The sequence below is a fragment of the Gracilinanus agilis genome, chromosome 5 (genome assembly GCF_016433145.1).
Source record: "Gracilinanus agilis isolate LMUSP501 chromosome 5, AgileGrace, whole genome shotgun sequence".
NCBI lineage: Eukaryota > Metazoa > Chordata > Mammalia > Didelphimorphia > Didelphidae > Gracilinanus > Gracilinanus agilis.
In genome coordinates this window covers 89,399,447-89,412,646 of record NC_058134.1, presented here as the reverse complement: position 1 = coordinate 89,412,646, position 13,200 = coordinate 89,399,447, and the positions used below count along the sequence as shown (strand labels likewise).

At 34.8% G+C, this 13,200-nt stretch overlaps 1 protein-coding gene across 1 annotated transcript in view; it reads left to right on the top strand.

The window, feature by feature from the left end:
• UBE3C (ubiquitin protein ligase E3C) overlaps positions 1–13,200 on the top strand; it is a 204,236-nt gene that overhangs the window by 62,304 nt on the left and 128,732 nt on the right. Inside the window, exons 8-10 of the mRNA XM_044678556.1 lie at positions 296–516; positions 1,225–1,392; positions 5,617–5,800. Of these exons, the coding sequence (XP_044534491.1) occupies positions 296–516; positions 1,225–1,392; positions 5,617–5,800 (573 nt within the window). The remainder of the gene's footprint in view (positions 1–295; positions 517–1,224; positions 1,393–5,616; positions 5,801–13,200) is intronic.

The window sequence follows — 13,200 nt, the reverse complement described above, 5'->3', positions numbered from 1 at the left end:
TCAAGGGATTATTGTCAGGGAAGTACTTTATAAATCTTAAAAATTCTATTTTCTTTTACTTAATAATTTTATGGAAACATGAAAAAATGTACTTAATATTCAGTTTAGAACTGAAAAGATAGAATGTAGTTCATTTATAGTAAACTAATTTGTAATATTAAGTGGATCAATTTAGATCAATTTAGAATTAATAGACTTTTTACATAGACATACTCTGAGAGGTAATTTTTTTCAGGGAATTTATGGAAAATTTATATTTAGATTTTGTTTCGGATAATATTTTTTTCTTTTTCAGACAACAGATTTTTGCAGCCTTCACAGAGGAGTTTCTGGCAGCACCTTTCACAGATCAAATTTTTCATTTCGTCATTCCAGCATTAACAGATGTACAAATCATTTTTCCGTATGAACTTTTTCTGAATGCACTGTTGTTAACAGAGAGTAGATATTCCCAAAAAAGTGACACAGCACCATGGCTTTTCTACTTCGTTTTAACTATTGGCGAAACTTATTTGGGTATGAAGAAAATAGTACATATTTTAATAAATAGCCAAACATTAGAAAGTCACCCTAATCTTTTGACATTCTGTAGGTATTATGGAAAAAGAGAAGGCATGGTAGCATTATGGAGTATATCACTTTGTAAAGAGGTTGTTACTCTTTTCTAATGGGTTATTTGTTTTTATGGCCTCTAATGTACCACTAATGAAAAGTTAGTGATTTTGTATGAGCATCTGGTTTAGCAAATGTTTTCTTTTGTAGGACCATAAGAATCAAAGCATTTTTTGAGTTTAGCAAATATATTGTTTTGTGGTTCTGGAACTTTTTTTACTCCTTATATGCTCAGATCTTTGAGCTTAATTCTCTCTGCCCCAACTTTGACGTTTCTTTTTTTTCTTTTCTATCTTTTAAAAAATAAAATAAAAACCCTTACCTTTTGTCTTAGAATCATTTCTGAATATTGATTCCAAGGCAGAAGAGTTAGGCAATTGAAGATAAGTGACTTGCCCAGAGTCACATAGATTGGAAGTGTCTGAGTCCTAAACTTTGACATTTCTTAACATTTTCAATATTTATAGTAAACATACATAAATGCTTAGAAGTTTAGGGATGTTTAGCTCTGGCCAGAATTCTTCTTGAGTATAAGAACAAATTATCTCTACTAAGATTTTCCATTGTTTTGTCATTTCAGTGATATTTTTTAAACAATTTTTTTTTACAAAGGTACTCTCTCTGAGGAAGGGCTACTTGTATATTTAAGAGTACTCCAGACCTTTCTTTCTCAATTGCCTGTTTCAACTGTTGGTGCAAATCGTCAGGATACTACCAGTGACTCTGAAGATGAGGATGAAGAGATTGATAGCATGATGACCAAACCTGTAAGCATTATGGGTTTGTCCAGAAAAGCCAAAGTGTGTGTGCACATGCTTAATGTGTGTGCACATATACACATATATGTGTGTGTGAGAGATTGTATATATGATTATATATGTGTATATGAAATCTTATAAGTGACTGCAAAAAAATTGGGTTATTTTAAAAATGGTCATTTCACAATTAGTAGTTGTATAACATTTTTATTTGGACTAGGTAATTATACAGAAATACTTATAGTTCTGCTGTTAAAGGAATTTTCTTAATGTCTCTCTCTCTCTTTAAGAGCAGAAGATTTCTAAGAGCAGGATAGCTAAAAGAGTGAACCAAAGCTGAATATTCCGTTACCTAGGAGACGAGGAAGATATATAAGAAGAGACAGTTGAGAGTTGGGGGACTTTTGCCTTGTAATTCTCTAGAGAGCAAGAGCTCTGTCTGTGTCTCTGTGACAGGTAGTTTTACTACTGACAGTTGGGATAGAGAAACAGATTTAAGGAGATTGTAGTTGATTAATGTTTATTGATTAGTTTAGGTAGGTAGGTAGGGGATGAATTTAGGTAGACAGTGTAGGTATTTAGGCTTGGCATTGCCCAGGCAGAAGAACCTGTCTTCGAAGACAATTAGAATAGGGTTTTTTTAGAAATTGTAGGTAGGATTAGAATTTTAGGTATAGTCATAAAGTATTAGAGTAATAATCTCACTTTCCTCCCTTCTGTTTTCTATCTGAACTTCTACATTAAGTTCAGTGTTTTTATCAAACTGCTCTCCTCACTTTTGTCAAATTCCTACCAAAATTAACCCTTAACACTGCAAAATATACATGTAATCCTAAAAGTAGACATGAGGGACACTGCTGTGTGTGAGTAGGTTAAACCTTATATAACCATTTAGGAATTGGGAAGAAGAAAGGAATAAAACTATTATTATTAAAGAAATGTGTGACAAAGAAAATGCAGACTGGTCACATAGTAAAGATGAAGGATGATAGGTAAATAGCCAGATTTTTCCACTGAGACCTTCTTGATATCAGAAGAAATCAAGGAAGGCCTTTAGCACATTGGATCAACTCATCATGTTAAACTTAAAGAAGGCACATAGACCAGAGGCATATACAGTCATCCCTTGCTATAGCGTGTTTCACTACATCGGGGCTTTTAAAAAATGTATATCTAATTCTGTATCATAGAGTAAAACTTGTCATGACACACTGATAGAATGAAAGGTAACCAACCACAGTTCTGTGTTCTGTATCCTGGGTGCTGTGTGGAAAAGGTTTATAGGGGAGTGGGAAGGGGTTTATAATAAAGCCTTAAAATATAGATAAATAATAAAATAGATATGACACTGCTACTTTGAGAATTTTCACCTATCATGGGGATCTCTGGAACGTAACTCCAGCAATAGGTGAGAGATCACTGTAGTGGACCAGCACCTCCAGATAAGTTGCTGTCTAGGTCATTGAAAGGAATTCCCAAATCAGTGAAATCACAAATCTATTTAAGTAGAGTGTGTTTTAAGTGTAATGTATAAATTATAAGTATAATAAAATTCTTCATTTTGGGGAGATTGATTATGAGAACATCATTTTAGTACTGACATACTTGCCTCTATTAAGTACTTAGATAGAAATAACATTTCTTTTAGTTGGAAGTTACTAATTTTTAACATTTTAAATATTAATTATATTCATTTTATTATTACTAATCAAATCTAAAAATTAATCAAACTAAAATTCCTCTTGAATTAAAAAATTCCAATTTTAATATTATACAGCTATTTAGATTTTTTTTGTGAATTTGAAGATGAGGATATTGACAGTGACCATTGTCTGTGAGAGTAGCTAGAATGAAGATTAAAAATTCTTTTTGTATGCACAGTAATATCTTGATGTTTTTCTTGCAGTCACACTCATTTCTTTTCCCAATTTTTCCTCTTATCTCTCTTGATTTTAAAAATCCTTTTTGTGATCCTTTAGGAGTTCTTTTTGATTGAGACACCATTTCACATTTTAGTTTAAGGTTTTGCATGTAGCCTTTTTGAGGATGTCCACTTTTGAGTTTCTTATTTTGATATTCCTTTTTGTCATTGTAACTTTGTGTGGTCAGGTTCTTTTTTTGGTTTTTCATTTTTCTAGCCCATTTTGTGACTTTTAACTTTGTTCTAATATTGAGTTTTCCTCATGGGGAAGAGGTGACACTGTTCCAAACTTCTTGTGCTGGTGTCTCCAAAGTCTGGCTGCCTATGGGGCCTGTGCTGGGGGCAAGGACAAGGTATGGCCAGCTCCTGGCTTATCAAGATGCAGCCTGTGCTGGACTGTGTTCTCTTACCCCAAGGAGACACAACTTTACTGATGACCCTTTACATTTTCTTGGATTGAAAAATGTTTTACCCTGTCCCTTTGTTGTTTCTGCTGCTCCAGAATTTGTTTTGAGGCAGTTTTTAATAGTTGTTTAGAAGTGAATTTTGGAGAGCTTGGAGTTTCTACCTTATTCTGTCATCTTGGCTATGCCCTTCAAGATCTTTTGAAGCCTAAAATGGAAAATAATTTTAAAATACTCATACCGAAGCTAAATGACTTGTCCAAGGTCACACAGGTAGTAATGACAGTTAGATTATACATAATGACAATGCAATTCACAAATCAGAGTATCCAGTTTATGTTCTTAAAAACATTCAGAAATCTTTTTACTTTGTATGTTCATGTATTTAGTAGCATAAATGATTGTGAATTGTCAGATATTTACTTGGCAGATTTTATTCAAAAGAACTGACTTTTTTGAGTTTAATTATATTACCAAAAAAGATAAATTGAGACTTTGTTTTCTTTTTGTCATTTGGGTTTTGAAAATATTCTAATAATCTAATGCAAATTCCTTTGTAATAATGATATTTTGGTCGGACCATCATCTCTGAAGGATTTCATAATGGAAATTCTGTTCATTGCAAAAGAATGAATAGAGTATTAGACATGGCTTTTATTTACATACTGAATAGTGTTGTTATGTAATGTATATCTAGTAATAGAAAATATTAGGTTACTTCTTCAATCAGTTAGCATTAATGAATTGTCCACTATTTGCTGGGCACTGTTAGGTACAGGGGATACAAAGATAAAATTTAAACAGCCCTTTTCATCAAGGAACTTATTCTCTATTAGGAGAGACCAATACATGCATAGAGCAACATGTAAAATATTTACAAAATAAATACAAGGTAATTTTGAGAGGAAAAGCACAAGAAAAAAACTACATGTAAGAGGTGGCACTGGACTCACTATTGAAAGAAATGTATTATAGAAACTAGGGACTTTGAGAGATGAAGATGAGAAAACAACATATTTTAGGTATGGCCAACAGCCAATATAAAACATGTAGACAGGAAAAAGGGAGTATCATATGTGAAGGACAGTAACAAGTCCATTTTGGCTATGCTACAATGTATGGGAAGGGGGAATAATATATACCATGATTGGCAAAGCAGGTTGAGGCCAGTCAGATTGTTAAGGATTTAAACAGCAAATTAAATTCAGACAACTTTAGGAAAACATTTTAGCAGCTTTATGGAAGGTGGATTGGAGTGGGTTAAGACTGGAGGCAAAGAGACCAAATAGGACAATTGAAATTATCCAGGTGAAGTGGTGGCTATGTGAGTAAAGATAAAACAGTGGTTCCCAAACTTTTTTGGCCTATTGCCCCCTTTCCAGAAAAAATATTACTTAGCTCCCTGGAAATTAATTTTTAAAAATTTTAATAGCAATTAATAGGAAAGATAAATGCACCTGTGGCCATCACCGTTCCCCTGGATCACTGCAGCACCCACCAGGGGGTGGTAGCGCCCACTTTGGGAATCACTGAGATAAAAGGATATGTATTAGTAGAGAGAATGGAATGCATTTGAGAAATATTTTGAGGCAGAAACTGTGAGATTTGCCAACTAATTGAAGATTCAAGATAAATTAGAGTTAAGACTCAAGGCTGAGTCCAAAATTATGAATCTGGATGATTAAAAGAATAGGGATGCCTGGGACAGAAATAGGGATGTTTAGAAGAAAGTTGTATTTTGGGGAAGTGTCTCCTTATCTATAAAGTAGGAGTAACAGTGTTTTTGGAAATATTTCACTGCTATGCTGTCGTTTATTAGAGAAAACTATATAGGATAATAATTTGCTACTTGTATGCACTAAAAACATTATTTAATTTCTAACAGCATTACAATTTTTTTTTCTGGTACATTTTTAGGGAGATGGTAGAATATCGGTGCAGTATATAACAGAGGAATGTCTAAAAAAGTTGGATACCAAACAACAGACAAACACCCTACTAAATATGGTATGGAGGGATTCAGCCAGTGAAGATGTATTTACAATGATGGCATCTATATGCCACACACTAATGGTGCAACACCGCATGATGGTGCCAAGAGTCAGGTAAGTATAATCTGGTATTATTATTAAGTGAGCAGTTATAATTTTGGAAAGGCAAAAATGAAACTTTGTGATAATTATTTTGTGTGCTTATAATGTGTATGTCACATTTTATTATCCATGCATTTTATAGGTAATTATAATATTTGTTTCAAAAGCAAGTTAGTACTGTTTATTTGATTACTTCCTCTGAGCCATGAGGTTGGAAATAGAATTACTGTTCTTCTAACAGATCTATTCTTAATTTCTGGGTATTCATGAGAATGGAGAATAGTTTTCAGTGTTTGTGTTATAGAAAATATTAATTTGATTCCATTAAAATGTATAAGATTTTATTATGGGAATTGACTTATTAGAAGTCATTTTTAACCTGTTTTTTTCCATAGCTATGTTTTTGTAAAGCAATAGGGACTATTAAAAATTTTTTTCTGTTTTTGTAATTTAGACTCGGTGGCTTGTTCATAATAGACACCTGAAAAAAATTTTAGCTCATCTTGAATTGAATTTGCCCTTAATACTTCCTGGACCTTTTCCCATTGTTTTTCAAAACTCTCTGGAATAAACTAAATTTAAAAATAGCATGGTAGGGGGCATCTGGGTAGCTCAGTGGATTGAGAGTCAGGCCTGGAGACAGGAGGTCCTAGGTTCAAATATGACCTCAGACACTTCCCAGCTGTGTGACCCTGAGCAAGTCACTTGACCCCCATTGCCCACCCTTACCACTCTTCCACCTAGGAGCCAATACACAGAAGTTAAGGGTTAAAAAAAAAAAAAAAAAGAAAAAAATAGCATGGTACATTTATTTCACTTCTTTATCTAGCTATAGTTTATTTTTTCACATTAATTGTATTTGTCAAAGAATCTGCATAACTTGGACTTTGTGTCTCTATCTTTTTTTATGGTTCAAAATTTGAGGATTACAAAATAAGCCCCTGACAGAACTGTCTTCTTAATTGCTGCCTGAGTTATTGTGACCTGTGACTGAAAAGCCATTATGTACATAATATTCCCTATCCAGTATTAGTTGCTGAAGAAAAACTAATTTCTTACATGCACATATGTAGCTGAAATGGTATGTAGTTTGCAGACCAGAATTAATAAAAACCCTTCACCAATTAAATGTTTTATGATTCTATCAAATGCATTAAATTGTCCATTGCAGTTAATAATTATTAAGGTACAATATGTCCATAATGAATCTTTTACTATTTATATAAAATATATCTCACTATATCATAGAATGTAAGATATTTCTTTTGCTAAGGAAAGTATGCATTAAGATAAAATGAATGTATGGAAAGCATAATCAGTTAAAACTTCCTTGTAAACAGCAATACAGCAAACTAATTAGGTGCTATCTTAGCTTACTGGTGTTTATTGCTATTGGAGGAAGTAAGATGTCAGTGAAACTGTGATTCCCCTCTCTTCCCCCCCCATTAGGTAATTAGCTCTTTGTAGACTAATTGTATTAGAGCAGGATGTGAGAACTGAGGATCCTAGCAGCTGAACTGGGACACTTACCTTTATTGTTACAGAGACCATTGCCTTGTATGGTAATTACTGGATTTAAATGCATCACTGCCCTGGCTTAAGGTTTACTATTGAACCGTTTCCAGAAGGTGTATAATGAGTAAAGAAACCTTATATACAGCCTTAATTTTATGAGTACAGCACCTATTTCCTCTGAGAAACTGCTTCTGGAATTTTATTTATGGTTCAAATATATTAGGTTTTGAGTGTTTGAATGTCTTTCATGGTACAATGGTGAGACTCACTTTAGCTGGCTGTTAGATTTGCAGTAGAACTTCAAGTAAAAGATACACAGAAAAGATGACTGGAAAAGTCATAAACCACAAGTAATTTTGTAGGTCCTGCTTGGTTATGATCTTTCTGTTTTACTTTTTGAAATAGATATTTATTAAACTTTATGGGAGGTTAAGTAATTCATGTCTATATATTACATTTTTAAGAGACAGTTTTAAAAATAGTACTTGAAAAAAATTTAGCTTCCTAATTTGATTCTGCTTCTATTTACTTAGAACCATTCCATTTATGTGTTTCCATTTATATATACTATTGCCTTTTCATAATAGGTTAATGAAAATATTACTTACAGTACCTTTTTTCAATTGGTAATGATATTTAAATGAATCTTTAATTCAAAATGCTCTTTTGCAATGAGAAAAACCCCTCCAAAATCTCACCTTGTTTAGCAATTTGAAAATTGTAAGTGGTTACTTATATCAATTTTTAATTTTTTTTCAGTGATTAAAAAAAATTTAAGTACCATTTAACCTATTGTTTCTTGGAAGTTAAGTTAGTTTTTTAAAAGTAATTTATTTGAAAAGAAAACTTGATTAGTCCTTTTTAAAAAATTTATAAATATGCTTACTTTAGAGTTTTTACTGAGCTTTATTATTCATTTAAACCAATTTATGATCATAGCTTTTGAGAGATATAGAATAACATTCTTAGAGTCAGGGAAACTCAGGTTCAGGTTTTTTCTCTGTTATTTATCTATTGTCACAGTGGGAAAGTCACTTAACCTCATAGGGTGCCCCATTGCTCACAGACTAAAAATTTGTAGATTTTAGGTTTCCTTTGTATCATATTAAGAGATCTTTGCAAGATTAAAGTCACAGATATGGAATGAAAGTACAAGATAGGAGATTCATTGCTGTTGGAAACTCTTTCTGAAGAGCTTTCCCCACTAGTACAGATCACCTGCTTCTCTGACACTTTAACATCATCTTGATATTTTAGAGAACTTGTAAAGGCACTGAAAGACTGATTGCCATAGGGTCACAGAGCTCATCTCTGTCAAAGGTAGAACTTAAATCCAACTCTTCCTGGTTCTTTATCCATTGTGGCTCAACTCTTTCCAAAACAAAACAAACTTTTGTACCATGCAATATTCACAAACTTAAGAGTTAAAGAGTTCTTTTCAAAGAAACAGGATTAGGTCTGATTGGGAGAGGGAGTAAAGTTTACAAACAAAATAAAGCATGAAATTATAGAATCATAGGATCATGGACTTAGAACTGAGAAGGACCAGGGGGACTATTAAATCCAGCCTCCCCATTTTGTAGTTTAGAAAACTGGGGCACAGGGAGCGGAGTCAAGATGGCCACTGAGAAGCAGCAGAAGCTGAGTCCTCTGTGAAAACCCTTCCACACAATCAAAAACAAAGTGCTTTGAGGGGACAGAAAACCAAGTCTAATAACAGGACAAAGCCTGTGGACCCTCCTGCTCAACACAATGTAAATGGTATGTAGGTTTAAGCAAAAGGAAGAAGGCAGGTCCCAGGACCCCTACCCCACCTACTATGCAGAGTCTTTGGTGGTCACTGGAATCTTAGTCATTGGACTCTCAGTGGGTGAGGGCTCTAGCCAAGAGGGAATGCCTTGCTACCACAGCTGGACCAAGCTCAGGGCACTGACCACAGCTCGCAGGGAGGCAGCTAGAGTAGAGGTGTGGACAGGAGGATAGCCAGGTCCTAGCTACCACTCTCCATCTTGGCCACCACAGTTTCGTGAGGCTTTGGCCTCAGGGCATATCCATCTCCATAGATAAACTCCACACCTGGATTAATCTAGTCTAGCAATAGGGCATATAAGCCTTCAGAGGGCAGGGGATTTCAATCTCCATTACCCCTCCCCCATAAACTGCATTTAGAGTAGCTGTCTGAGCAGAAGCTGAAGGAGATCCCAGGGAAAAAGTTGACAGAATACCTTACTAACAAGGCAAGAAACCCAGCTCCCTTCAGCTTCTGCACCTTCATCTACACCTTCAGCTTCTGCTGCCAGCTGGGGAAGATCTGACCTCAGGGCTCATTAATATTCCACCAGCCTAATCTAGTCAGTCAGCAGAGCAAAGAAGAAGTAATTATAATTTATTGGACAGAATAGCCCAAATAAACAGAGGAGCAAGATTACAACCAATGACTGGGGGGAAAAAAGGAAAAAATATAAGCAAACAACAAAAAAAGAAAAAAGAAACTATAATCAACAGCTTCTATCCAGGTAATAAACAAAAAAAAAAAAAAATGGGACAGAGGATGACAAAGGAATGCCAAAGCAAAAATGCAGAAACTCCAGTGAATTGGACACAGACTTTGGAAGAACTCAAAACACAATTCAAAAAACAAGAGAGGCTGAAGACAATTGTGAAAAGAACTTAAAAAGCAAAATAATTCATCTGGAAACAGAGATGCAGGAGCTAAAACAAGAAAAGAATGCCTTGAAAGCCAGAATTTGACCAGCTTGAAAACAAGGCAAAGAAAGTGAAAGATGACCTACAAAGAAAAACAAACCAGAAGGAGAAGGATGATGAAAAATCCAGGTACAAAATTCAGTCTTTAAAAATTAGAATCCAACAACTAAAAGCAAATGACTTCATAAGGCAGCAAGAGTCTATAAAACAAAATCAAAAGAATGAAAAAATTGAAGAAAATATGAAATACCTCATTGATAAAACTGTACATATGGAAAATAGATCCAAGAGAGACAACTTAAGAATTATTGGACTACTGAAAAATTATGACAAAAGAAAAAGCCTGGACATTCTACAGAAAATTATCCAAGAAAGTTACCCCAACATTCTTGACCAAGAGGGAAAAGTGGAAATTTAAAGAATCCCCAGGTCACCTCCTACATTTAATCCCCAATTGACAATGCCCAGAAATGGTTATAGTTAAATTCAAGAACTACCAGATCAAGGAAAAGGTTCTATAAGCAAAGAAAAAACTATTCAGATACCATGAAACCACAGTTAGTATAACATAGAACCTGGCTGCCTCCACACTGAAGGACTGGAAGGCATGGAATATGGGATTCCTGAAAAGCAAGGGAACCTGGGTCTGCAACCAAGAATCAACTACCCAGCAAAATTGACTATATTCTTATAGGTGAAAGTATGGTCATTTAATAAAATAGATTTCCAAGCATCCCTAAGGAAAAGACCTGACTTAAACAGAAAATTTGATGCCTAAACACAGAACTCAAGAGAATCACCAAAAGGTAATAAAAAAGGGGGAGAAAAAAAAACTTTTTTTAAGGGATCCAAGAAGTTTGAATGATTTATATTCCTATACTTAGAGGGAACAGTGACAAACTGTATAAGATGAAATGTCAAAAAAAATCTCTATGTATATACATATATACATATAAACTAGGGGTAAAAAAAAGAGGATAATACTAAGAGATGGGAAAAGAAATAAAATGGATTAAATTTATATTTCATAAAGAAGCACATGGCTGGGGGGAGGAGAGAAGACTAATACAATGGAAGGATAAAAGAGGTTGGAGACAAGTAATCCTAAATCTTATGCGCATTGAAATTGACTCAGAGAGTGAAGAACAGTCAGATCCACTGGGGCACAGAATTGTATCATGCCCTATAGAGAAGTAGAAGGGCTAATGGGGAGGAGAGCAATACATGGGAGGGAGAGAGGGGCCATCATTCACTAAAGCAAGAGGGGAATCAATAAGATGGGAGGTGCTGGGAAGGGGATTAACATTATGGAGGAGAAGGGGGGAGACTGACTAAAAACGAAAAGTTGGAGAGGAGGGTAAGAGATAAGAGAAAAGGCAGAATCTAAGGAGGAAATCAAGATGGAGGGAAATACATGGACAGTAATCATAACTGAACGTGATTGGGATGAACTTACTAATAAAAAGGAAGCAGATAGCAGAATGTATTAAAAACCAGAATCCTACCATATCTTGTCTACAAGAAACTGTATAAATAGAATTAGCTCAAGCCCATTCATAGCTAAAAACTCTAGCCATTAAAGATAATGCCATCCCCACCTCCCTTAGTGGGGAGGGGAGATGAGTTACCCACACGTGACAATAAGTAACAAAGTAAGAACAAGGGACTGCCCTTTGGGCAGTCCAAATCAGTGTAGAGACTGCCATTTGTCCACTTGAATTAGAGGTGGACCCACAGGAAGTGACGAAAGACACTATCTTCAAGTAAGTTACTTCCTGTTGGGGGAGTTCCCACTTTGAACTTGGTGCTGAAGGATCTCAGCTGAGACCTCAGGCAGCTTCCACTCTGAATGGTCACGTGGGTAAGTCAGGCTGACTTCCTTGGCCTACCTTGGCGGGTTTCCAGACTCTCTACCTTAAGTAGGCTTCTTGCCTCCCTAATTGCTAAGGCCTTGCTGCTTGTAGCCTAGTTTAATTAGCCTTTCAGTCCTCTCCCCGCCCGGCCTCAGGTAGGCCCGGGCTAGCCTCTCCTCTCTCTTATTTCCCTACCTTCTACCTTCCTTATTGTAAATAAACTACCTTAAACCCCCGATCCTGACTTGGGTCTATTTTAATTATGGAATCAATTTGAATTACTGATTCCTGGCGGCCACACCTTAATATATATATCTATATAATTCCTAAAATTTCCCTCTTACAAAACACACTTGAGGCAGGTAGACATACACAGGGTAAAGGTAAGGGGGTGGAGCAGAATTTACTGGACTGCAACTGACACAAAGAAGCAGGAATAGCAATCATGATCTCATACAAAGCTAAAGCTAAAATAGATCTCATTAAAAGAGATAAGGAAGGTAATTACATCTTGATGAAAGGCAATATAAATAATGAAGAAATAGCAATACTCAACATATATGCACCAAATGGTATAGCATTCAGATTTCTAAAGGAGCTTAAGGAGGAAATAGATAGTAAAACTATATTAGTGGGGGACCTTAACCTTCCCCTATAAGAATTAAATAAATCGAACCAAAAAAATAAATAAGAAATAAGGGAAGTGAATGAAATGTTAGAAAAATTAGAGCTAGTAGATATCTGGAGAAAAATAAATCGGGATAAAAAGGAATATATCTTCTTTTCAGTAGCACATGGCACATATACAAAGATTGACCATGTATTAGGTCATAAAAACATTGCAAGCAAATGTAGGAAAGCAGAAATAATAAATGCAATTTTTTCAGACCATAATGCAATAAAAATCAAAATAAGGGCTTGTGAAAAGGCAGATTTAAAACTAATTGGGAACTAAATAATCTAATTTTTCAAAACTGGTTGGTCAAAAAACAAACAATTACTGATTTCATTGAAGAGAATGACAATGAGGAAAAAACTTATCAAAATCTATGGAATGTAGCCAAAGCAGTACTCAGAGGAAATTTTATATCCCTGAGTGCATATAACAACATATTACAGAGGGAAGAGGTCAATGAATTGGGCATGCAACTTTAAAAAACTAGAAAGAGAACCGATTAAAAATCCCCAAATAAACACTAAGTTGAAAATCATAAAAATCAAAGGAGATATTAACAAAATTGAAAGCAAATAAACTATTGAAGTAATAAATAAAACTAGGAGCTGGTACTTTCAAAAAACAAATAAAAGTCCTGGTTAATCTAATAAAAGAAGAAAAAA